The 27,112-nt window shown below is 42.1% G+C and overlaps 1 protein-coding gene across 1 annotated transcript in view; it reads left to right on the forward strand.

Annotated features, from left to right (window-relative positions):
* Positions 1-27,112, forward strand: part of LOC136862974 (MAM and LDL-receptor class A domain-containing protein 2) — a 348,511-nt gene that overhangs the window by 228,677 nt on the left and 92,722 nt on the right. The window contains exons 8-9 of the mRNA XM_067139270.2: positions 8,511-8,661; positions 22,222-22,418. Of these exons, the coding sequence (XP_066995371.2) occupies positions 8,511-8,661; positions 22,222-22,418 (348 nt within the window). The remainder of the gene's footprint in view (positions 1-8,510; positions 8,662-22,221; positions 22,419-27,112) is intronic.

Below are 27,112 nucleotides of genomic sequence, written 5' to 3' on the forward strand. Positions count from 1 at the left end.
CTACGTCCATCGTCCTGGACGGTTTGGACAGATACCCAATATTCCACTTCAATTGCAGTGGGTCGACGAGATCTCTACCTAGAAATAGAGCAGCCGGGGCTTGCCGGTGCGACTCATGTACACTGCTGTTGAATGCTAAAACAAAGAAATCAAGATATCAGTCCCAGCTGCGCTGGTCAGCGTTGTGAAAGGCCGTCAAACAAGCTTTGAGATTTCGATGGAACCTTTCAACGTGCGAGGGTTTGGGATAGTGAGGGCTTAAAAACACATGCTTGATTCCCCACCCAAATCATAAGTGTCGGAGCTTACGACAGTTAAAGGTGGACGCATTGTCGGTCACTATCGTCTTAGGGGGTCCGTAAATTTCAAAAATGTGCCGGGATAGGAAATGCACAACGTTGTTCGAATTTATCTTGCGCACGGGAAATAGCCAAACAAATTTTGAAAATGCGTCAACGACGGACAAGATCCCAACGTTGCCACTCTTGGACTTGGTGAGGGGGCCAAAATAATCAATGAATAACCTTTCCCCGGGGCATGTCGCTATGTCAGCAGAATGGGGTCCAACGAGAGAAGACTGCGCGGGTTTAGCCCTCTGGCAAACATCGCAACTTCTTACATACTCCAAAACATCTCTTTTCAAGTCAGGCCAGAAGTAGTCGCGAGAGATTCGATTTAAAGTTTTATATTGACCTAAATGAGCACCAAGATAGGAGTCGTGATAAAACTGAAGTAGCATGGGCCTCAATTTCAAGGATACGTAAATTCTGTCACTACCATTTTTCCGACTTCGACGGGACAACAATCCTCTCTTAACACTATACGACTCGTCTTCAAGAGAGCCATCCGCGATTCGTTTCAACAACTCGCGACACTCGGAGTCGTCCTTCTGGTGTTCGGAGATATCCGTGAAGGACCATGGGAAATTTTGCAAAATACTAATGGTGTTATCTTCTTCGGTTGGGACACGGTCTTCCTCAGGTTCGACCGCACTCTCCTTCGCTCCCTCGAACATGCGCGACAAGCAGTCGGCTACAACATTGTCCTTTCCACGGACATGTACGACAGTAAATTTGTACGCAGATAATCGGAGAATCCATCTGGCGGTTCGACCAAGTCTTTTCACATTAGCGCTCATCCACGAGAGAGCTTGATTGTCCGTGTGGATGTAAAAATGGCGGTGCTCAAGATACGAGCGAAACTTTTCGACACCCAAAACTACTGCTAGGCATTCTTTTTCGTAAATGGAATACCTCAGTTCAGCTCCATGTAGTAGTTTACTGAAGTACGCGACGGGGACTAGCTTACCCTGCTCATCGGCTTGATTGAGCACCGCGGACACAGCGAGCTCGCTGGAGTCGCATTGCAAGATGAAATCGCGGGAAAAATCCGGACTATGCAATACAGGGGCTTCACAGAGTGCCTGTTTCAATTGTTCGAAGGCCTGGGTTTGATCATGGCTCCAGACAAAGCGACAACCTTTTCTTTTCAGCAGGTTTAAAGGGGCCGAAATCTGAGAGAAATTTTTGATGAACCGGCTGTAAAATCCTACCATACCAAGAAATCTTCGCACACCGCGAACGTTTTTGGGCGGGGGAAAATCTTTGATGCACTTAACCCGATCAGGGTTTACAGCGATTCCAGAGTCAGATACAACGTGGCCTAGAAAATTTAGCCGTTTGGTACAAAGAGAGACCTTCTTTGGGTTGATCGTGAAGCCGTGCTTGCGCAACCGACTGAGAACTTCGCGAAGATGGGCCAGGTGCTCGTCAAAGCTGGGCGAAAAGATCAGAAGATCGTCCAAAAAATTAAATACACAGGAAAATTTGAGGTCACCGAAAATTGAGTCCATCACGCGGCTAAGCGCTTGTCCTCCCACAGAAATGCCCATCGGGACTTTATTGAATTCGAACAATCCAAACGGAGTGGCGAAGGCAGTACAGGGGCGACTTTTAAGGTCCAAGGGGATCTGATAATATGCGGAATTGAAGTCAAATACAGTGAAGTACTTGGCGCCATGAAAATGCTGGAAGGCACTTTCGATGGTGGGTAATGGGAAGCTGTCGAAGACAATGTTCTTGTTGACCTTTCTGTAGTCTATCACGAATCTCAGTTTGCCGTCCTTTTTAGGGATTAGGAAGGCGGGACTACTAAAAGGGGACTTGGAGTGACTGATGACCTTCTTATCTAGCAGGTCGTTGACATATTCCCTCATAGCGGACAACTTCGGGGGCGAACAACTGAACGGAGGGGACCTCACAGGAGTGTCATCTTTGAGTTCGATGCAGTATGAAAAATTCTTAGCACACCCAAGCTTATCGGTCAAGACGTCGGAAAACTCCTCTAACAGGCAGTTCAACATGAGATTTTGGTTTTCGCTGAGCTCACATGAGGCATTGATAAGAGGAGGTTCCGTCAGAGCGGACACAGTGGGACGCTGAAATGGTGTCTCAAAGGGGTAACTGACATCAGATTTAAAGCGAAACATACGGGAATAAATCGTCACCAAATTTAAATACAAACCAAATATCACGTACCTGTGATTATCAATGGTAAAATCGAATAGCAGTTAGCGTGAAAGGTCCAGGCTTGAACACATTAAATGAATATTTAAAACATAAAAAGGCCACACCAAACATAGCAGCAGCCATTGTTAGTATCTGCCCCACATAGAACAGCAGAAGAGCTCCACAGAGTAAAAATTATCGCTCAGCAAAACGAACGACCTCACAGATAAAAACATAGCGTGTGCTGCTCCCTACTGGACGTCATTAGACTGACACACAAAACTGAAGGAAGCTATTTACATAATTAAATGTCAAATCGTGGAACATGCGATAAGCATGGTTCAGTACCCTCATCACTTCTTCCCTCTAGATCTCTTTATCCAGTTCCTGGATGCGTACCTCTTGATGTTGTCCTCCTGCCATTTCCATATCTGCCTTTTCCCATTTATCTTCACCACCTAGCAGCTCCCGAAAATAATCCAACCATTGCTCGTCCGCTATATTCGGTTTGCTAACCTTTTTCCCTCCTTTGTTGATTTTATTAATTCTATCCCATACTCTTTCCACTTGATTCATTTTACATTCCTTGTTTATTAGCTCTGTTTGCTCTTTCATCCATATTCTTTTTTTCTCTGCGATTTTTAATTTGTATTCTTTTCTTAGGTTGCAGAACGCTATTCTTTCTTGGCACCCTCCCTTCTTTCTAAACTCTTTTAGTGCCACTATTACTGCTTTTCTTTTTTCTTTACATTCATTGTTGTACCAGCTCTCTTCATTGTTCTTCGATCTTTTAGGGACTCTATTCGCCTTTGCCACTCTTTTAATTGGGTATTTGATTAATTCAAGCGCTTTATCATTCTTACCTTCTCTCAGTGCCTCTTCCCATTCAATCGTAATTATATCCAGCTCCTTTTCTAAAAGGGCATTTAGCTCCTGTGATGTCTTTTCCGTCCACCTGTACTTAGTGAGACTAGTGCCCTTCCCCATGCCTCCCTTTACCTCCTCCTCTATTTTCCTCTCGCTTCTTTCTAACATTACCCATACTGGTGCATGATGGGACTCGGCCCAGTCTCTAATCTATATATTTTTGATATACACTAACATGTCCTCTGTGCACAATATTAAATCAATCACACTCTCCCGCAATATACGTATTAACATTACACAGTCTTCTAATGAAGTACAGCAACGTTGTCAGATACGGTCACTGGTGGTTTTCGCTCTTACATTGCCACAAGTCTGTGTCTGTAGTTCTTCGCGCCCAGAGCTCGAAGATCAGTCCTCTAGCCACACCAATTGTAAGACTGCAGTGAGTGTAGGTTGACACGCCGTGAAATGAATCAAACGGAATCTCCTACTCTGCGTAACCATATTTTAGTATTGTTGCTACAATAATCATAATATAAAACAGATGTGATAATATTTATGAGTTTTAATTTCATGCACAACAGAGGATATGGTTTTTATTATTATTATTATTATTATTATTATTATTATTATTATTATTATTATTATTATTATAAATAAAATTCTAGGGTGTCCGTTGTCTGTAATGTTATTTATTTCGCCAAATTTTGACATATTTATCCGTTTGAGGTCTATTCAAGATCGTATCAGTATTTTTTAGCTTTCGTGTCTCTTTGTTTGTTCCACCATCACTGATGAACGGCTGAATAGATCTCCACCAAACTTCATATTTAGTGTCTGCCCATCCAGGAGCAGGTTTCGATATGTATATCATTCAAAAATCACTCAATAGGCTGGGAGTCTATACGAAGACCAGAAGTATTTTTCAGTTCTCTCTCACACTATTGAATATATCTCGACGAAATTTCACATTTAGAGTCTACTTATCGAAAAGCGACTTTCGATGTGCATATCATTTAACAATCACGTAATCGACTAGGGGTTTACAGGAAGACAAAAAGAGGGATTTTTCCATTTTTCTTTTATACGATTGAATATATCTCGACAAAACTTCATGTTTAGAGACTACTCATCTAAGCGCAGGTATCGATATGCATATCATTTAATAATCACTGATATTCGGGAGATAGTGGGTTCGAACCCCACTGTCGGCAGCCCTGAAGATAGTTTTCCGAGGTTTCCCATTTTCACACCAGGAAAATGCTGGGGCTGTACCTTAAATAAGGCCACGGCCGTTTCCTTCCCAGTCCTAGCCCTTTTCTGTACCATCGTCGCCATAAGACCTAACTGTGTCGTAGCGACGTAAAGCCAACAGCAAAAGAATTCACTGAACAGACTGGGGGTTAATACGAAGACCAGAAGAGTTATTTTCCATTTCCTCTTACATTATTGATTATATCTCGACCAAACTTCATATTTAGAGTCTACTTATCCAGGAGTAGGTTTCAATATGCATATCATTTAAAACTCACTAAAAAGACTGGGGGTTTACAGGGAGCCCAGAAGAGTGTTTTCAATTATCTCTTACACTATTGGTTATATCTCAGCCAAGCTTCCTATTTATACTCTGCTCATCCAGGAGAAGGTTTCGTCAAATGATGGAGAAAATTACTATTTTCTACGGGCTTCATGCTCTGCAGCCAGTGACGGACACCCTTGCAGACGTACAGTTTTTTGAAGGCTCCATAACAGGAGAAAGTCAGTGATGCATCACATTTCTCTTTGCTTTAAAATCACCCCCACCTTCGTATATTTCAACAAACAAACAAACAAACAAACAAACAAACAAACAAACAAACAAACAAACAAACAAACAAACAAACAAACAAACAAACAAACAAACAAACAAACAAACAAACAAACAAACAAACAAACAAACAAACAAACAAACAAACAAACCCCATGGCACTACAGTCCTTGAAGGGCCTTGGCCTACCAAGCGACCGCTGCTCAGCCCGAAAGCCAGCAGATTACGAGGTGTCATGTGGTCAGCACGACGAATCCTCTCGGCCCTTTTTCTTGGCTTTCTAGACCGGGCCCGCTATCTCACCGTCAGATAGCTCCTCAATTCTAATCACGTAGGCTGAGTGGACCTCGAACCAGCCCTCAGGTCCAGGTTAAAATCCCTGACCTGGCCGGGAATCGAACCCGGGGCCACCGGATAAGAGGCAGGCATACTACCCCTACACCATGGGGCCTGCAAAATTTCTGACAGTACCGGGAATCGAACCCGGACCCCCGAGGATGGCAGCTAATAACACTAACGTTTACGCTACGGAGGCGGATTTCGTATATTTCAGTCCCTGCAAAATATTTGTTTTAAAATACAAGCTATGAATTAGTTAGTCTTTTGCACATACTGTACTGAATTAAAAGGATATAATTTGCATTAAGGTTTTGTTTGTATTTGCTGCAGGTAATTTTATGTGTCTTTGATAGGTTTTATACAATTTCATTGAGGGGGGTCAACTATAATTTCATTGAGGGGGACCAACTATAATTTCATTGAGGGAGGTGCTCATCTATAATTTCATCGAGAGGGCCAACTATAATTTCATTGAAGGGGACCAACTATAATTTACCAAGCTCGATAGGTGCAGTCGCTTAAGTACGGCCAGTATCTAGTATTCGGGAGATAGTAGGTTCGAACCCCACTCTCGGCAGTCCTGAAGATGGTTTTCCGTGGTTTCCCATTTTCACACCAGGCAAATGCTGGGGCTGTACCTTAATTAAGGCCACGGCCACTTCCTTCCCACTCCTAGCCCTTTCCTGTCCCATCGTCGCCATAACACCTATCTGTGTCGGTGCGACGTAAAGCAACTAGCAAAAGAGAACTATAATTTAATTGATGGGGGCCCAACTATAATTTCAATAAGGGAGGCCATCATCTATAATTTCATTGAGGGGGCCAACTATAATTTCATTGAGGGGAACCAACTGTAATTTCATTGAGGGGGACCAACTATAATTTCATTGAGAGGGTCCAACTATAATTTAATTGGGGGAGGCGCTCATCTATAATTTCATTGAGGGGGGACCCAAGTATAATTTCATTGAGGGGGCCAACTATAATTTCATTGAGGGGAACCAACTGTAATTTCATTGAGGGGGACCAACTATAATTTCATTGAGAGGGACCAACTATAATTTCATTGAGGGAGGCGCTCATCTATAATTTCATTGAGGGGGCCAACTATAATTTCATTGAGGGGGGACCCAAGTACAATTTCACTGAGGGGGCCAACTATAATTTCTGCAGGCGGGCTCGTATCATATTCGTTACGCCTCTATCCATTGCTAATTTACGTCTAGGCTACTAATACTGTGTCTAAACAAAAACAATTTATTTCCGTCCGTTTTGATGACATTCTTATTCTCTTCGTGGTTTCCAACCTCCCCCTCATTTTTCCTGCTGTTGGCCACTCTTATATTCCTCCTTGATCATGTGTTTGGGAAAAGTGAGAAACTTGTAAGGGAAAGAATACAATCATTGAGCCTCAAGAGTATACTGACATCTTCAGACAGCATGGTAATGTACAACGTTTGGATCCCAATTTGGACAATAGCAATCGGAAAGAAGCACTTTCTTAGGTTATTAACCTCCAGGAAAATCACGCTTTAATTTCACTCTGCTAAAATAAGTATTATTTCAAGATCCATGTTGAGTATTGCATTAGTTACAAGGGAGGATCACTTCTCCACTAGTATCAATATCGCAGAAGGAAAAGGCACCAGTAAATCTGGGAAGAATTATAGCAACTTAAATGTACAAAGGATTGGCACAGATAATCCACTGAAAGCCGCATTGCCTGTGTCTTAAGTCGTCCAGCGTATGGAAGCTCGTCTACGATCTCTCTTTCCAAGGGCATTTCCTCCGTCTAGCAGTCTTTTCAGACTCCCTTCTCCACGTCTTGCAGTATGGCAAATTCTTTGTTTACATATACTGTAGTTGACAGCCTGGTCATGATGTGCAGCTCCTTCGGAAAAACCTCGTTGGTGTGGAAAGCTGTCCAAGGAAAGTGAAGGATCCTTCTCCAACGCCACATTTCAAAGACATCAATTTTCTGTAGCTCCAAACAACAGAGAGTCCGCATCTTAGCGCCATAGAGGAAGGTGGAAAGTTTGAACTTGGCAATAATGAAAAATAAAATATGAGAAGTTTATTTTCTGTTCTTGGAAATTTTGTTCATTAGAACTTCCTGAGTTTTGCAACTGGACGACTGTTGTACTGTTTCTGTAGCAAAACTGTATAATTTGTTTCTTTCCTACACTGAACTTATCTGCAATCACACGAACTCTGCATGTAATTGTTTCCACACATTCTAGAACTTAATTTTTTTCACGGATTATCAGACCTTTGCTTTTAAACATCAAACAAGGCAACCATATTGATCATGGTGACTGGAGTTTGGACCCATCACTCAGGCAACACTTTATGAATTTATCTATTCACCCTCTTCCAGCTAAATGCACTGGAGAGCTGGGTGGCTTAGGCTAACAGGTACAGCATTACGGAGCCCTTATTGTCTTCTGGTCAATGGAGTACATTTCTGTAGGGAGCTCAATATTTTTCATTTTTGTAACACCCAGTACAGTGTATTTGGTCTCGAAACCCCAGTTTTGTTCGTAGTCAAAAGGTAAAGCAAGCTTTAGGACTCTCAAACTGTTGTCCGTGTCCATATCTGAGTGTGTCCGTAAATGAGAGTTAATTTGAAAATTATTTCTGTAGTATTTCAGTTGGGACTTGCCAGTTTATCGTATCTGAGTAGTGACCGTATCCTGGGAGTGTCCGTAGGGGGAGATGGCTTTCTGTGGTTTCCCATTTTCACACCAGGCAAGTACCTATCTAGGCCACAGCCGCTTCCTTCCCATTCCTAGCCCTTTCCTGTCCCATCGTCGCCATAAGACCTGTGTCGGTGCGACGTAAAGCCACTTGTACAAACGACATCCAAGCGAACTGGGGCTGAGTGCACGGTCGAACCGAAAACCAAAATATTGAGTTAAATATATCTTTCAACATTTTTGTTTCATTTTCCTGCGCATACATACGTATTCCAGTGTTTGTGTGTGTTCCAGAGCCGAGGAAGCCAGAACCCCGTGACTGGACCCTCTAGGGACAGCTCAATGGATACAGGTGTCAGTGGCGGCTATGCTTTCATTGACTCATCGTTTCCCCGGCGACCTGGAGATAGGGCACGCCTCGTCAGTATGACGTTCCCCCCTACAGGTAAGTGTACTGCTATCAGTTAACACTTAACTAGACTGCTCCTTTTATTGTTCTTCAATAAGAAAATCATTAACCGTTCTTCCTTAAAAAAATGTCAAACCGACTTAATAATTTGTTCAAATTTATATTTGCTTATAAGTAGAGCCCGGATTTCCATGCAAATGCATGTTTTTTAAATAAGCTAGCTACACTTCTCAAACTTTGCAAATATTCGTTTTACGGCTGAACAGTTCCAAATAACCGTTCTTTTTCCGTGCATGTTTGCATGTTTTCGTCTTTTTAGGAGAAAATTCGTGCATAATGCATATTTGGAAGATTTTGGATGTAATAGCGAATATTTGGACGTTTAATACTGCATAATATGATTTTTATTCTGACTTTGACGCATATAAATTGTTGACTTGCATGATAGTGCCTTTTCTGAATGTTAGTTTGCAGACTTTGGGACAATTTTTCCACGTTATAGGCTACAGTATGTCTATTACTGAGAGACGGAGAGAATGTATTCCTGGCATCCTGTGTGACAACCAAGGTTAGTAGCCTACATACGGTACAGGTTCTATAATCCAATTAATCAAACACTTTCTTTCTTATCTGTTGTTTGAGTAAATAATGACATAAGTCGGAAGGCCCCACGTCGATCTCTAATTCTTAGGAATAAGGGGTATCAAACTGGCAACAATTCGAAAAACGTAAATTGTGCATTAATCATTGATGGCTCATTTTTCATTTATGTTAGACGAACAAAAGAAAACTTGTATCGCACTTCTGTGGCGCCGCGTTACTGAGATAGCAGCTTACAAACTCGGGTTTTTCATTGAACCCTCTTCCGTTGTTATCCTGAAATTTCCTACCCGGAGCTCTCGCTCGTCACACGTGTTTATTATCGCAGCAGGCAATCGTTACCAGTTATTGAGGACATTCAGATGTGTCTGCAATCATCACATGGAGAAGTAGCTGCCGCAGCTAGAGATATGTTGAATAAATTAATTCGTTCAAATCCTGATTTTGAATTCGTCAAGCTTATAAAAGATGTATTGTGGTGAAAATGCAAAAGACCTCAGTTTGTCCAAATATATTCATTGAAGTATGCATCTATCACTTCTTGTGACGTAAAAAGATCAAGTGCTGACAGATAAACGGATGAGCTTAAATCAAGACAATTTGGAGAAATTAGGGTCGTTTTTGTACAATGTTTCAAAAGGAACTGAATTTTGATAGTGGATATTTTCCAGTTTATTGTGCATGTTTTGCCGTATGATAGTGCATTAATGCATGCATATTTTGAAATTTGATAATGCATGGAAATCCGGGCTCTACTTATAAATAATTTAAACTCCTCGGATAAGTCATTTCCTTTTTATCTCAGACGATACATCAACAAATGTATCAAATTGGCGACAATTCGAAAAACGTTGACAAATCATTTGGCAGCATCACCAATGTTGAATTCCTGCTTAACTGTTGAATCGGGTGCAGTCCGGTGCGATATAACTGAACATTTCTGATAATTTAGGGTCCCTCACAAAATGATGGCTCCTTTTTTGTTGTATAATATTTCTAAAGTGATATTTAGAAACCGCCTGACTCTGTGGAATTTAAAAGAGAATTTTATAAAAAACAAGTAGGCTACAACTCATTTACCAAGTATATTGTGTTCTTTTACCAAGTAAGGAATACTGATGCTGTGTTTTTCTCGTTGTCCCTTGTGTTTCACTGTTCGTATCAAGTATTTAATTCCACCCGTCCCCCCTCTCAACCTTTCTTTTTTACGAGTTGCTTTACGTCACACGGACATTGATAGGTCTTTGGCGACGATGGAACAGGAAAGGGCTAGGAGTGGCAAGGAAGCGGCCGTGGCCTTAATTTATTTACTCTTTTCTGTTGATCACAATTGCTTTTTTTAAATATCCCCATGTCTCTCTTATTAACCATATGGTTTTGCCTAATAATCCTACTTTTATGACATTCCTTTCAATCACATTTATCTTCTATCTACGAGAAAGACAGCTTCGTGGTCACTTATGTATCACTTCAGTTTATCTATAGAGGATATCTGGTTTTTCAGCACCACGTCTAGAATATTTTTCGCTCTAGTTCAGCGGTTCCTAAACCTTTTCAGTCTTGTTACACCTGTGAGGTATCAGGGGAAACTGATTTTACCTCCCGCTCCCCCTTTAAAATGTTACCGAAGAAAACAACACAAGCATACAAATAGCCTTTATTAATCATAAAATCGCACAAATATAGTATATACGCAATAACAATTTCAATGTAGTTACTTAATTAATGACAAGTAATGTGAAGGTTAAAATTGTTTTGCATTCACAAGTTTTTTACGTTAGGTTTAGTTTCACTTAACGCACACCTCAAGTCATGTTCCACATTAGATGGTTTCTGGCCTTTGCTTTTACTGTTAGTCAAGTTGAGAAACCACTCTCACATCTACACTAGTGTCCAAAAGTTAAGCATCATCACTAAACGAGCCCATACCGCCTGATAGGAATGTCAGACGGATTGCTGAACAAACGGAAGCTGACTCACACACCATGTCACACAACTTGTCCAAGAAAACAGTGTCAGAAAGGTTCTGATAGCTAAGGTACACCTTGGCAATGTCTTCCACAACAAAATATGCTGTTAATAGGGTGTATGGTTACCCCTAACGGCCACACATGCTTTGCAGCGACGTGGCATGCTCCCTATCACAAGGTTCAAGAGTTCCTATGGCAGTTGATCCCATTCCTCAGAAAGGGCAATGCGAAGGTCTTGGAGGGTCCTTGGTGGAGGTTGACGGGATGCAATTCGCCTCCCCAATGCATCCTAGGCATGTTCTATAGGATTCAGATCCGCTGGCCAGTTCATGCGGTGAATGTCTTCCCCAGCCAGAAATTCATTTACCAGAGCAGCGCGGTGCGGTCGGGCATTATTGTCCATTAAGAGGAAGTCTGGACGAACCGCACCTCTGAAGAGTCGAACATGTGGTCTCAGTACCTCATCCCTGTGTCTCCGAGCGTTAACAGTGTTCTTCGGACCACCCATGAAGATGTGCAGGTCCGTACGGCCATTCAACATGATGCCACTCCACATCATGACGCCTCCACCACCATACTGGTCCTGTTCCACGATGTTCCTGTGGTTGTATCGGCTACCCGGTTCTCTCCAGATTAATGTGCGACGGGAATCGTTCTGAAAACTGAAGCGGGATTCATCTGTGAAGAGCACATGCCTCCATTCATTCGTGGTCCAGTTTCAATGTTGACGGCTCCACAGTAAACGGGCCCGTCTCTGTGTTGGAGTGAGTGGGACGCACACCGCTGAACGTCGGGCAAACAGCCCTGCTATTCTGAGCCTCCGGTACACAGTTTGCCGGGAAACGGCAACCCCTGAGTCCGCTGCAAGCTTCGCCGACAATTGTCCTGCAGGTGCACTCCAATTTCGTCGGGCGGTTAAGGCCAGTTATCGGTGCTGCTCTGGGGTGGTTACCCTTGGTCGACCTGGTACTGCCTACGACTAACATCTCCTGTGTCTCAAAATCGTCTCTAAAGCCTGGAAATGACACGTTGTGGCACATTCAAGGATACGGAGACTCCGGTCTGTATCTGGCCTGTTTCCAGGCGGCCGAGTATTCTACCCTGCAAGACGGGGTCAAAATGGAGTCATCGTGCCATTATGGTATCACGTTCACCACGAGGCTACACTCCGCGTACTATAACAGAGCAAACACGACTGAGGGAATATGGGGCGCAGGCACTGGCTGTGTTTACCTTGCGGTTACGCCGCTAGTCAAAGCCGGGAACACTCCTTTCCTATACAGAGCGATCACGTAAGTTTGGTAGCTGCATATGTCGTACGATTTGCGATCTATTTCCTGTTGTCCTGCTTACTCGTAATTTATGCTTAACTTTTGGACCCTGGTGTATATGTGATAGCGAAAGGTATCATCATTCTTAGAGCTCTGTCAGCTATGATAGGATTTTCACTACTTACTTTTCGCCGAAATGTACTTAGATCATAATTTTGAAATTCCACTTTGAAAGTACTATCCTCGCCTGGTCCGTGAAATTCTACTTTGACTGATAGTCGTGGTCTTCAAAAATGTCATCATCAGTAGAAAATGGTCTTAATATCCAAGAACTGGACTGACCCTTGACCGGGAAATATTGCTTCATTGAGTCTATTGCTGCAGATATGTGGTGAATCACGGAATTTTCAAAAGTGATTTTTTTCAGATTCACCATTTACAAATTGCTCACACTGTTGTGTAAACATCAACATATCAACAACTTGAACTCTGCGTAGGTAAAGTTCCAATTTACGTGGAAAACTTACAACTTCATCCTGTGCCGTCAAGATATTCGTCATACTTCCTTATAATGAGGTATTCAGACTGTTAATTTCACTGAAAAAATTAGCAAGATACGCCAGCATTTTGCTAAATGTTTTATCTTTTATGTTTGAGTCCAATTCTATCTCTTTTTGTGTTGTCTGATTTTCGAGAAACAGTCTTATTTCTCCACGGAGATCATAAACCCTGTTTAAAACTTTCCCTCTCTACAACCAGCGTACTTCCGTGTTTTACAAAAGACAATTACATTTGGCACCAACTTCATCGCACAAAACTTTGAATAATCTGGAACTCGTAGCGCTGCCACGAATATGATTGACAATTTTTACTACGTCGCTCAACGCGCTTAGTAAATCTCAAGGAAGCGTCTTAACAGTAAAGCGTAACGATGTATCATGCAGTCCAACTTGTTTCACGAGTACTTGAAAGCCAGAATGAATACCCATCCGTATAAACGCCAACTAGCTTTGACCAATCCAGTCCTGTTTCCTCAATAAACTGTTTCAGCGTTTTGAATAAGTCTTCGCCGCGAATAGTGGTGGGCAAAGACTTTCAAAACAAGTATTCCTCTTTTACATGGTCATCCTCAATGTACTGAGTAAATACCAGAAAGTGTGAACACGAACCTACATCGGTTGACTCGTCCAATTGCAGCGCAAACATAGATCTTTCTTTAATTTCAGAAGTAACAGTTGCCAAAATGTCATTACTCTACTCTAAAATACGGCTGTTGTATTGGAGAGTGATATTGGGTTAATCTTAGTCACGTGTTGCTCCCCAATAACGAGCGACACTGCGTCACACAAGAGTTTGATAAGTTCCTCTTCTATAGTGTGCGATTTTGTTCATAGCAATACGAAAAGCAATTCGACACAAAGCTTGAAGACACGATTCAGTTGCCTTTTGTACATTTCCAATTGCGAAGACTTCAAAACACTCTCTTTTCTCTTAAAGAATAATCGATGTCTTTACCTGCAAACTCTTTGTGAACTTTCTCGAAATGTTCTTTTAGTTTGCTCGGTTTCATACTCCCTGCACTAAGAACTTTATTACATATAACACACTGAGACTTTTCTATATTTATGTCAACAAGATTCGTGAAACCCCGGTTGTAGAAATGCTTCTTTATACGAGCGCATTTTTCCGGATGTAGAAGCCATGTCACCTGAAACAATCGTTAAACACTGTTACGAAATGAACGGTCAATAGAAAAATACATGAACTACTTACTACTGGCTAACAACTTTTATTCTGTCGTTCACAATGTTGCTTGAAAATAAACTCTCATGACGTGAAATGATTGGTTTACTAATAACAATATTGAAAAAACACATCAAAAGAAGTGAAAATTATTAGTGTTGGTACTTACCTAGAACGCGTGTAGGATCTTAGAGAACAGTACAATGCAAAAGCAAACCGACACGTACGAGTTAGTGCTCGAGGAAACTCAAACTGAGTCGTACTCGCCCGTCTCCTTCGCGTGCGAGAAAGCGGGCACGGCGGTGGTGGCAGCTGCTAGAAAGGGATGGAACACAGTGACCTACCTACACACACATCGCCACGCTTTTTATTAGTATACTCTACATGCAGCGCGAGAGAGCGCAAGCCACGTGGCGTTCGTCTGTCATACCAAAAATTACCGGCATTATTACCCCCGCAGAATAGCTGTTTACCACCGTAGGGGTAATTGCCCCCAGGTCCGGAACCCGTGCCGTAATTGGTTCCGTCCAGCTGTGCTTCCCATATTAACATATTTACAATTTGCATGTCATCCTTTCTGTCGTTCGCATCCCCTTCCCAATGAACATTTGGTAAGTTCAGCTCACCCGCTACAATAACGTTACATTCTCTGTCGTTCCCCACGTAGCTGATTGCATCAGCGCCAGCCTTGCCCAGTCTGTACACCCCAAAAACATTATCTTTAGAGATAAGTAGTGCACCTAGAATGAAATGTTTCTCATCTTTCACTTTTTCTAGCTTATCAATCAATCAATCAATCAATCAATCAATCAATCAATCAATCAATCAATCAATCAATCAATCAATCAATCAATCATCAATCAATCACTACTGATCGCATTTAGGGCAGTCGCCCAGGTGGCTTGTACGGTCTTCTTTCATCAGTATGAATACTCCCCCTCCTATTGTTCCTAACCTGTCTCTACGATAAACACTCCAGTTCCTTGAGAAAATTTCCGCATCCGTAATATCATTTCTCAGCCATGATCCAATTCCTATTACTATATCTGGTAAAAACAGATCACCTTGAAATAATAGAGATAGGAAGTTCATGTTCACAGGACATGTTCATTAGGTAGTATGTTCTGCAGAAATGATTAGCATTTCAGTCCCCTAGGTTCAGATGTTCCTGTTGCTTAATAGGCACTGGTTCCTCCATGGGCACTGATAACTTGTTCCATGCGTGATGACATCGATGCGTATAAGGCGCGAATGGCGTCCTGGGGTATAGCCATCCATGCTACATTCATGTGGTTCCACACTTCATTTTTGGTGGTTGGTATTGGGTCATAGCGCCGCACCCGTCGTTTCACTATATCCCACATATTTTCGATTGGCGGCAATTCCGGTGATCGGACGGGCCAGGGCAACAGTGTGACATCCTGTGACAACAAGAAGGAACGTGTTCGTGCAGCAACATGTGCTCTCGCATTGTCCTGCTGAAATATGACCTGCGGGATGTCGTGCAGAAAGGGTGTGGCTACGGGTCGCAGGATGTCATTCACGTAGGTCAAACTGGTCACAGTACCCTGGACACGCACTAACTGTGATTTATGGTTTATCTAATGGCATCCTACACCATAAGGCTTGAGTTGGCGCTGAATGTCTTGTGCGAATGCAGTCAGTGTGATGCCCCTCCCCCTGTCTGCTGCGAACCAAAATGCGGTCATCATTTTCAAACAAACGGAACCTGGATTCGTCCGAAAATTCCATCTGCTGCCATTCCTGTCCCCTGTAACGTGTTTCCATATCCCATTGCAGCCTAGCATGTTTATGAACATTAGTCAAAAGTAGGCGGAGAAGTGGACGACGCGCCGGTAACCCAGACCGTAATAAACGGCGACAGACTGTTACTCCTGATAGTGTACGATGTGTTACACTGTTCCACTGTTGCGTCAGAGCCGAGGAAGGTGCAGATCTGTCCTGAAATGCCATTCGGATGAGGTGTCGATCTTCTCGGGGGGTTGTCTGGGTGGTGCGACCAGACCATCTTGTCGTGTTCTATGGCCTTCTGTGAGCCATCCTCTACACACCCTTTGCACTGCCGACACACTTCGTCCCACACAAGCAGCAATTTATCGGATGGATGCATCACGTTTTCTCATGCCAATAATGCGCCCTCTTTTAAACTCACTCATTTGACGGTACGGTTCTCGCATACGTCCGCGAGACATCCTGCACTTCTGCTGCTTATAGCGACAACGAGAGCCGCAGGCACATTTTACCAGTCGGTGGTGGTGCGCCGAGATATCGATGTGGACCTGGAACCTGAAGGCCGACATGGTTTCAAACGCTAATCATTTCGTCAGAACATATAATAACGCACATGTCCTGTGAATATGAACTTCCTATCTCTAGTCTTTCAAGGTGTTCTGGTTTTTATGAAAATTAGTGTATATCTATCAAAATTAATTCTATTCATTTCTTTACAATACTTTTACAGTTTAACACTAAAAATTCTATGTCATCCTTACTTGACCTTCTGCTTCCTATACTGCCATCACCGCTCTCTGTTCCGACCTGTTTCCCTGAATGTACCTTACTATAACTCTTCTTAAAAAAAAACTAACTTATATGTACTAATGCAGTTCAAGTGAACGCCATCCGAACGTAGATAACTGACACCTCCTCTCCTGCTCTCCCCTAACTCACCCATTGGGATCTACAAATCTCACTCCCAATTTCCCACATACTAATCCCATAGTCTCATTTAAATCCCCAATTACCCTCCTACACAGTATCCCTCTGATAACAATCTCTGCTTTATTGAACTTCTTCCGTGCTACCGTAACCAGATCCCACACGCCCCCAACTATGTTAGTACCTATTCCTTCTTGTCACACGCCCCCAACTATGTTAGTACCTATTCCTTCTTGTCGTACGTTATTGGCACCAACGTTGCAAATTACCACCTTCTCCTTACCCTCCTCCCTCCCTTCTGTTTTCCTCGACATCTTTCTCAACCTAATTCACGGTTAACACTTTACCCTGGTTCCTTTTCCTCCACACACTTTCCCCATATGCCTGACAAAGGGTTACCCTTGGCCAGAGCCTCAATCCCATCCCCTCTGATTGATCTCCTCATCTCCTGCTCTCCCTTAACTTCCCTGATGCCTGAAGAATCCACTATATCCTTCCTTTTCTCCCTCTCACTACCAATTCCACCTCCCTTTTCCTATCCTCTACTCTACGTTTCCCCTTTCTGCCGGTCCCTTTTCCCGGCCCCGCTCTCCTATGTAACACTTCCCTGATTTTCATCTACCCTCTGCTGATCTACCTGTAGTGACTCATACCGATTCCTCACCAATACCTCTCCTTTGCCCATTCCCTGAGGAAAACCCTTAGCATTGTTTTCGTTGGCTTTAAAACATTAGCCCACCTGTCTTCCACAACTTTTCACCTACCTTCCCCTCTCTCTCCTTCCTACCGTATCCTGTTCCTTGATTGAGGGAGACACATCTGCATTCCTGTCCTCCGTTACAGTGCAATTATCTCCCTCAAACTCGCTATCTCTTCCCTCATATTCCTTACTTCCCACTCGCGTCCACAGTCCTTACACCTGCCTCTTCCAGCCATTCCTTTATCTCTTCAAAGAAATATGAAATAATATTGAAACTGGGTGAGCTCGCCCTGTAGTTAGGAACTCGCCCTGTAGTTAGGAGCGCGCAGCTGTAGATCCGGGAGATAGTAGATTCGAACCCCACTGTCGACAGCCCTGAAGAACTTTTTCCGTGGTTTCCCATTTTCACACAAGGCAAATGCTGGGGCTATGCCTTAATTAAGGCCACTGTCGCTTCCTTCCCACTCCTAGGCTTTTCCTCTCCCATCGTCGCCATAAGGCCTATCTATTTCGGTGCGACGTAAAGCAAATACGGTATGGCACTACCTTCTCACAAAAATAAATCAGCGTATTCTGTGAACAGAAGTAGGTATCCTATATGTCAGGTATATGTCATATATAGGTATATGAAATAATGTATATTACACAAAGATTTCACGACAATAGTGTAATCAGGAAATCAACTGATAGAATAACTGCACTACAATGATTCTAGTTAAACGTATCCTGATTATAAAATACTAGGAATAAGAGGCTAACTTTGGAAATGTATAACTACACTAAATACATACAGTTACAGACATGTTATTAATGTTTGCTTGCTTGCAGGAAGTCAAGCAAGATACTGTGCAATAAGAATAGTTATGCTAGAATTATTCTAAACTGCAGCTAAGCCTATTCTAATTACAATAATAGAATTCTGGTAAATGCTACATTTCTTGAGAGATTTTTCCCCTAGTACACAAATATTTCGCAGTATTAAAATAAGCACGCTAATTTCTAACAAAATAACTACACTACAATATTTCTAAACTGCGTTCAGACGTATGTATCCTAATTACAAGAGGTTGTTACTACGCTTAAACAGAAATGAAAATTGCCATTAAAAGTTGAAATTCGGAAGAATTACACAAGGATTGCACAACAAAGCTAAATAGGTAGACAGATTATTATAATTAATATTTACTAGTTTACACTAGTATGGTTTAATAGAAATTAAAACTGCCGTTTAGTTAAATGCTGAAGAGCCTCCGTGGCTCAGACGGCAGCGCGTCGGCCTCTCACCGCTGGATACCGTGGTTCAAATCCCGGTGACTTCATGTGAGATTTGTGCTGGACAAAGCGGAGGCGGGACAGGTTTTTCTCCGGGTACTCCGGTTTTCCCTGTCATCTTTCATTCCAGCAACACTCTCCATTATCATTTCATAGCATCTATCAGTCATTAATAAATCACCTTGGGAGTGGCGATCCCATTGTAATAACAGCCTATATATGTTTCATTCATTACATCCCTGACCCGGTCATTGACTGGAAAACAGGTTGTAGGTTTTCATTTTCAGTTAAATGCTGAAATACTGAAAGGGTTACCATACACCAGGATAACACGCTAACATAGCAGGCAAGATAATATCTAATAAAATAATTACACTACAATTCTCAACTGCACTTAGGCGTATCCTAATTATAACAGGTTAACTGAAACAATAGGACTGGAGCTAAAACTAAATACTTGAAACTTACTCGTGTTATTATTCTTTTTCTACCTACGCACTAACAGAAGACAAATATTACGCAATGATACAGTAAGCATGATAGTTTCTAATAATATAACTACACTACAATCATTCTAAACTGTGTTTTGACGTATCCTAAATACAATTGGATAATTGAAACAACAAAAATGTAGTTAAAGTTAAATCCTCATTTAAAAATATTTTTTGTTTTATTCCTACAAGCTAACAGAAATGGAAACTGCTCTTAAATGTTGAAAGATCGAGGTGAAAGTATAAATTACTCCTGCGACTTGAAGTACCTACCGGTACTCAGAACTAAAATTACGTTATCGGAATAATGTAATCAGCTGATTATTTTGCTGTTTTCTTGACTACATTATACCCTTTTGCCTCGCCTGTAGACAGCTAACAATGCAATATTCGAAAACGAAGAGCGGCAATAATCGATAAAAAATACAACGATTGTTAAGTATTTCGCAAGTGAAATACTGTAAGAAAACCTACAACCTGTTTTCCAGTCATTGACCGGGTCAGGGATGGAATGAATGAAGCCGCCATCTTGCGGCGAGGATAGGAATTGTGCCTGTCGCACTCCTCTGCGGCAATGATTAATGACTGGCAGATGAAATGAAATGATGTCGGAGAGTGTTGCTGAAATGAAAGATGACAGGGAAAACCGGAGTACCCGGAGAAAAACCTGTCCCGCCTCTGCTTTGTCCTCCACAAATCTCACATGCAGTGCCCGGGATTTGAACCACGGAACCCAGTGGTGAGAGGCTGGCGCGCTGCCGTCTGAGCCACAAGGGTATCGTGTTATTTAAATCTAAATAACTAGGTTATCGCTAATCTCAATTAGACCTATTATAAATAAACACCAATGTTTTTAGAACTAAATGGATCACACACGCACACAAGATGAACTAAACTTCAATAATTTCACTAAGATAATTCAGAGCTCTTGGGACAGCCACTCTGTCGACTGTGTATGCGACAGAAATGAGTATAGTTTCATTTTAAGAAAGCGACTTGGTATCTGTGCCTCATAGCTTAGAAAAGCACGGGACACATTGCAGGTTCTTGCATGTGCCACTTATTGTCATACATCTAGGTAAAAACAGCTTGTCGCTAACTTCAGCTAGTCAGAAAATAACGTATTTGAGGAGAAAAACTAACGTGGGCCACCCTGTATGTGGAATTTGCGATATTCACATGTTCTTTGAAATGAACAGGCAGTCTTATAATTTCGAAGTGGACAAACGGGTCAAAATATGTCCATTATTTTTATGTTACACTATTTTAAAAAAAAAAGAAAAAAGGAGAAGGAAGTAAAGGAATTGCAATCTGTTCCATTTAGAACTTAATAACGATCAGACGTCATATGACGTAACACTGACACAGAATACAGCAATGCTCAATATTTCAGTAAATTTCAGTAGTTTAGTGGAGGAAGGATGCTGAACTGTTTTTTTCCTTCAGTTGTTGAAGATGATGCAGCCCATGTGAAATTTGTTCAAAGACCCTGTGGTGTGAACATTAAAGCCTGTGGGCATTAAACTTGGCACATAAACAAGTTACCTGTGTATCTTGTAATAGTACTGTACCTCTTTCATCTTCAACTTTTGGTACAGGTACCTCTTATTTCCCTTGCCATGCGTATGCACTGAAAAATATACAGGGGTTGCTTTATAAGTCATGAAAAGTGCGTTAAATCTTCCAATAACACATCAGCAATTGAATTCCACTGTGTGTGTTTGAAGGACACTGGAATGTGATTCTCAATGCCAGCACGAAATTGGCTCCAGGTAAAAGCGCTATTGACAGGGACAATCGAAAGATACCTGAATGGAAATAATTCTATTATTATAAATAAAATGAATTCAAAAGTACATTACAAATAGGTTTCGCCAATTACATTAATTCGATTTATCATGGCGTTTCTTTCACGATGAAGTTGCTCCAAATGGATACAATTTCGATTTATCGTGGCTTTCCTTCAAGATGAAGTTGCTCCAGATGGATACAATTTCGATTTATCATGGTGTTTCCTTCGCGATGAAGTTGCTCCAGATGGACACATGTCGATTTATTATGGTGTTTCCTTCGCGATGAAGTTGCTCCAAATGGATACATGTCGATTTATCATGGTGTTTCCTTCGCGATGAAGTTGCTCCAGACGGACACATGTCGATTTATCATGGTGTTTCCTTCGCGATGAAGTTGCTCCAGACGGACACATGTCGATTTATCATGGTGTTTCCTTCGCGATGAAGTTGCTCCAGACGGACACATGTCTCGTTTCGAGTACACTTCTGCACTTCGGTTAACTGAAATGGGAACCACTTTGCACAAATCGTGGGCATCTGCAAATCTTGTCGTAAAATTCAGAACACTGACAGCTCAGAAATACCCGTATGTATGGATAATTTCTACACAGTCCAACGCCTGTCTTCCGTTAAGAACTGCTCGATAATGGCCACCGACATCTCACACCGGATGCCCACGTCTGAAGGCACAACCCTACGTGCAAAAGTTCGATATGGTAAAGTACTATCACGCAACGCTTCTCTTAGATCCGCATGACACTGACGTGTATAGCCTATCTGCCGCGGAAAACTGCAATTTTCACGTATGAGCGCTGTCCAATTTTACTTACATCCATCTTGGAGCACGGCGGATCGCACACGAACACTTTTCTTGTGCTGTTAACTAGGCATGAATGCAGAGAGACGCCATCTGTCGGTGGCATTCATTAGTGCGACATAGGTTTCCGAACGCATGCATTGAACTTACAGCGCTGCCATATGTTAGGGAAATATAACATGGTTGCCATAACTGATGAAGCGACCTGATTGTGATTTGTGTTTTGGGGAGTTCGTCAATAAATGGTTGCTCTGTTTCAGGCAGTGATGCACCTCTGTGTATGAGGCTCTGGTTTCACATGTTCGGCCCTTCGGTAGGGTCACTTCGAGTACTTCTACGCCACTTCTTCCACGAAGCTTCGACCCCTGCTACTCACACGATCTGGGAGCTGACAGGAAATGTTGGTAACGCCTGGTTCATGGGAGAAGTTACAGTCTCCTCACTCACAGAGTTCCAGGTCAGACAACACAATAACTACTTACAATTCTCTTTATTCCCGATGTTTTACATTATTTACAAACATTACAGGCTAATATTATTTTTATGAAATATTAACATTATCATTTTGTATTAAATTATGTGGAAGTACGAAGCACGGAGGAAAATTAACATCTAAAGATGTAGAGATTACTAATTATTTTCTACCATACATGAGTAGTAGATTCATCTGCATGCAATATTAATATTCCCCCCATGTGGCAGGTCTGAATATCCCGCAATTAGGATTCATTAACTGAAAAGTTTCCTGAAGGACTTAAAGAGAATAATCAATATAAATTTCCACATACAGTAGTCTTTTTTTAACTTGTGGTTTTGTGCCGGTTCCGTGGTCGAGCCCGCCTATTACCGAGAGACCTCGGCTTCGATTCCTGGGCAGGTCAGGGATTTTTACCTGGATCTGAGGGCTAGTTTGAGATCCACGCAGCCTTCCTGTTTACAATTGAGAAGCCCGCAGAATAGCAAGGATTCACCGCACTGAACACACGTCAACTAGTAACCTGCAGGCCCTCGGGCTGAGCAGCGGTCGCTTGGTAGGCCAAGGTCAATCAGGGCTGGAGCGCCATGGGGTTTCTTTGATATGGGTGTTACTCATCATTCCCAGATGAATGACTCTTTTATCTCTTGCCGAGTTTAGTAGCTCAGGTGATAGAGTGCTGGCCTTTTGAGCTCAAGGTGGCGGGTTCGATCCCGCATCAATCCGGTGGTATTTCAAGGTGCTCATATAATTCGTCCTCGTGTCGGTAGATTTTCCGGCACGTAAAATAACTCATGCGGGGAAAAATTGCGGCACCTAGGCGTCTCTGAGTGCCGTAAAAGTAGTTAGTGGGACGCAAAATAATCATTAATATTTTTATTAATTTATATTTATGAAGTTCTCTGGTATACTATCTGTTACAATACATGTACAGCCGCTCAGAAAGGAATGGTGTTGTATAAGATCCTCGCAGGTACACTTTCTTCAGAAACAAACCAATAGTTCTAATGTTTGTTATGGGTATCCATAGAGTTTGTATCTACATGGTGGTTGAATTACACTTTGATAATAACTAAAATTATATATAATAAAATATAAAATGCAAGGAACATATAGTCCGAGCACCTTTTAGCGTAATTCCTTAGTACGGGGTAGAGGAGTAAGGAGGGAGCTCTCCCGGTTCCGGTTATACTGCCAACTGAATGGAAATGAAATCTGAATTGAATCGATAATATGATCGATTGATATGAATTTTTGTAAACCGTTATAATCTTAAGCCAACAACTGTGTCATACACACATTATATAACATTTCTCGATGCGAATCTTGTTCCTAGCATGAATTCTATAGTTTGGCTTTGCTGTGTAAACAACAACAGTGTTAGTACGTAAACTGTACGCCAGATGTCGCTCAGCGATGCATAAGCGATTCATAGTTTGTCCTTAAAAGGTTGCCAGTACGAATCTCGAAGATAACCGAGGTCGACCGATTCAGCACTAGGGTGCCCATGTATCGCTAAAAGGTGCGCGTACTATACAGTACCACACACACACACACACACACACACACACACACACACACACACACACACACACACACACACACACACACACACACACACACACACACACACACACACACACACACACACACACACTTTTTTGGGAGACTATACATCCATCAAGGTAATAGTTACAGCCCTTACGAGCTAATGATATTTATAAAGGAATAGGAATATAGGAGCAAAAGATCTAAGAGATTATTACTTTCGGTGGACTTGGCAAAAATAACATCTAAGAGGTAAGTGGATGCAAATTTAATTTTCATATCAGATTGTATATACAGGGGTCCGACTCGTTGGCTGAATGGTCAGAGGGTCTCGGGTTCGATTCCCGGCCGGGTCGGGGATTTTAATCGCTTCTGATTAATTCTTCTGGCTCGAGGATTGGGTGTTCATGTACATCCTAATACTCTCTTCATATTCAGACAACATACCGAACTACCAACTACCACAGAAACACGCAATAGTGATTCCATCCCTCCATATAAGGTTGGCGTCGGGAAGGGCATCCGGCCGTAAAACAGGGCAAATCCACATGTGCTACGCAGTTCGTACCCGTGACCCCACAGGTGTGGGAAAAAGCGGTAGGAAAGAAGGAGAAGAAGAAGATTGTATATACAACGTGAACCGTGTGTATGAACGTTGCAGGGTTGGTCATACTGGTAAATAATTTGAAAAAGAAATATTTCGATATCTCTCGCCATTGTCATTTTATCAGCTGCCGAAGTTAGCCAATCAGATCGCTTCCCGGGCTAATTCAAATGGGCTTTGCGAGGCGGCGTTCTTAAATCCGCCATGTCTTTGTTGTCTTTGGTGTGAATGAATGAACAAGTGAACTTTATAAGGTGTTCGTTACTGTGTTGTTCCATAAAATGTAAGTTTGTTTCTGCGATATTACATATCAATGTGTTGTGAAAGGTATCAGCAGAACAAAGCTGTTGTAAGGTCTTGCTCCTCACCAAAATGTAAGGTTATGGTTAATGGCTGCACGCGGAACAGATTTGAACACTGCGTTTGGGGGGCACACGTTTATGAAGCAAAATATAACAAAACCTCCTACTGATTAATATGAAATTATGTTAGAGCTGAGAAAAACTATGGTGCGTACGTACATTAAGAAGAGAAACGAATCGGATATCCCGGAGGAGGTTATAACGGACGCTGTTAGAAATGTCATGGAAAGAAGTCTTTCACTGAGAGAGGCTGCTTCACAATATGGAATGACTCGCATTTCAATCCATTACAGAGTTAAAATGGGGAAGAATGACCTAAGGAAATCTCGTGTGTTTCGTTCGCGGTATGGAAGTCGGCAGGCGTTCAGTGAAAATCAAGAGCAAATGCTACATGATGACAATGTTAAAAGCTCTAAAACCAGTTACGGAATGACTAACATGAAAATCCGTCCGTTGGCTTACGACTATCGTAAGAAATTAGGCTGTAAATATCCAAATGCTTAGGATAAAAACAATATTGTAGGAATCGACTGGGTGCAGGTATTTACGAAACCACGCAACAAACTTCCTCTTCGTAGCCTGAAAATACAAATCTCGCCAGAGCCAGTTTGTCCAACAAATGAAACGTAATGGAATTTTATGGCAATTATGAGCTTGTACTTAAATTGGTGTCGATCAGTGTGGACACAGTCTGGAATCTCGATGAAACTGGGGTATCTACAGTTGTACAGTCTACGAATGTAGTTTCCGGAGAGCGTGGAGCAACTATAACAGTTTGTATGATAATCAGTGCTGTTGGTAATCGTTTATTATCTCTTTTCGTCTTTCCTTGTGCGAGAATTGCTGACTCATTGATGTTTGGTGCACCACCTGGAAGTCTGGGCCTTGTCAATAGTCCTAGAAGTAGCTCGATGGCGGGACCTTTGTTTTGAATGGTACTGGAGCATGTCAAGAAAATTACTACGTGTTCGAATGAAGACCCTATCATTCTGTAAATGAGTCCCATTGCATGCTATATTTTATTCTGAATGCTCGAGAGCAAGGTATCGTTTTGGTCAATTCCACCCCCTCCCCCCCTCTGCATACACCGACTGCAGCCACTAGATGTAGGAGTCATGGGGCTATTTAAAAGAAAGCTACGAATCGCACAGCACGACTGGATAACTGCTAATCCTGGTAAAACTATAACAATTCATGATTTGGCAGCATTAATGAATGTTGCCTTTCAGCCTTCCTTCACTTTGAAAAATATAACTGCTCCATTTTCTGAGACAGGAATATGACCTTTTTATAGGCTTGCCTTCAGTGATGAGGATTTCGAGCCAACATGCAGTATCAGTGAAGAAATCACTGTTTCAGGGAACTCTGTCCCTTCCGCTACCTCGGCTGGAACACGTACTGGAGTAGAATTTTGCGAGGAAACTCAAGGACCATGAAAGGAGAACCTTTCATCAGAAGATGTTCGACCCTTTCGAAAAGCTGGACCTAGCTGAGTATGAAAGCAAAGAAAGAAAGAAAGAAAGAAAGAAAGAAAGAAAGAAAGCCAAATCCCGCTATCCATGCCAGTAAAAGACTGCATTGAGGAAGAAACTGCAGCAAGGGCCGCTCAAAAGAACAAATATGGCAGGGAGACTAAAAAACAAAGCAAAACTCAGGAAAGTCAGAAGAATCCTTAGAAAAACGGACATTCATCTTCCAGTGTAAGTAGTGAGGATATTTCGGTTCACGCCGATTCCGGTTTTGAGACATTTGAAGAAATCGTGGGGTCTCCTAAGAGAGCAGTCAACGAAAAAATATTAACAGGTGATTTTCTGTTAATTCGATTCGCTACAATGAAATACAAGATGTTGTTCTTAGGCCAAGTGATCGAAATAACTGGCAGGTTATATTCATACGCAAATACGGAAACTGAGTGGCTCAGTCGGTTGAGGCGCTGGCCTTCTGACCCCAACATGGCAGGTTCGATCCTGGCTCAGTCCGGTGATATTTGAAGGTTCTCAAATACGTCACCCTCGTGTCGTGTCTGTAGATTTACTGGCACGTAAAAGAACCCCTGCGGGACTAAATTCCGGTACCTCGGCGTCTCCGAAAACCGTAAGTGTAGTTAGTGGGACGTAAAGCCAATTACATTAACATTAGGAATGGAGAGACATGGAAGTTTC

Source organism: Anabrus simplex, chromosome 2, assembly GCF_040414725.1.
Source record: "Anabrus simplex isolate iqAnaSimp1 chromosome 2, ASM4041472v1, whole genome shotgun sequence".
Taxonomy (NCBI): domain Eukaryota; kingdom Metazoa; phylum Arthropoda; class Insecta; order Orthoptera; family Tettigoniidae; genus Anabrus; species Anabrus simplex.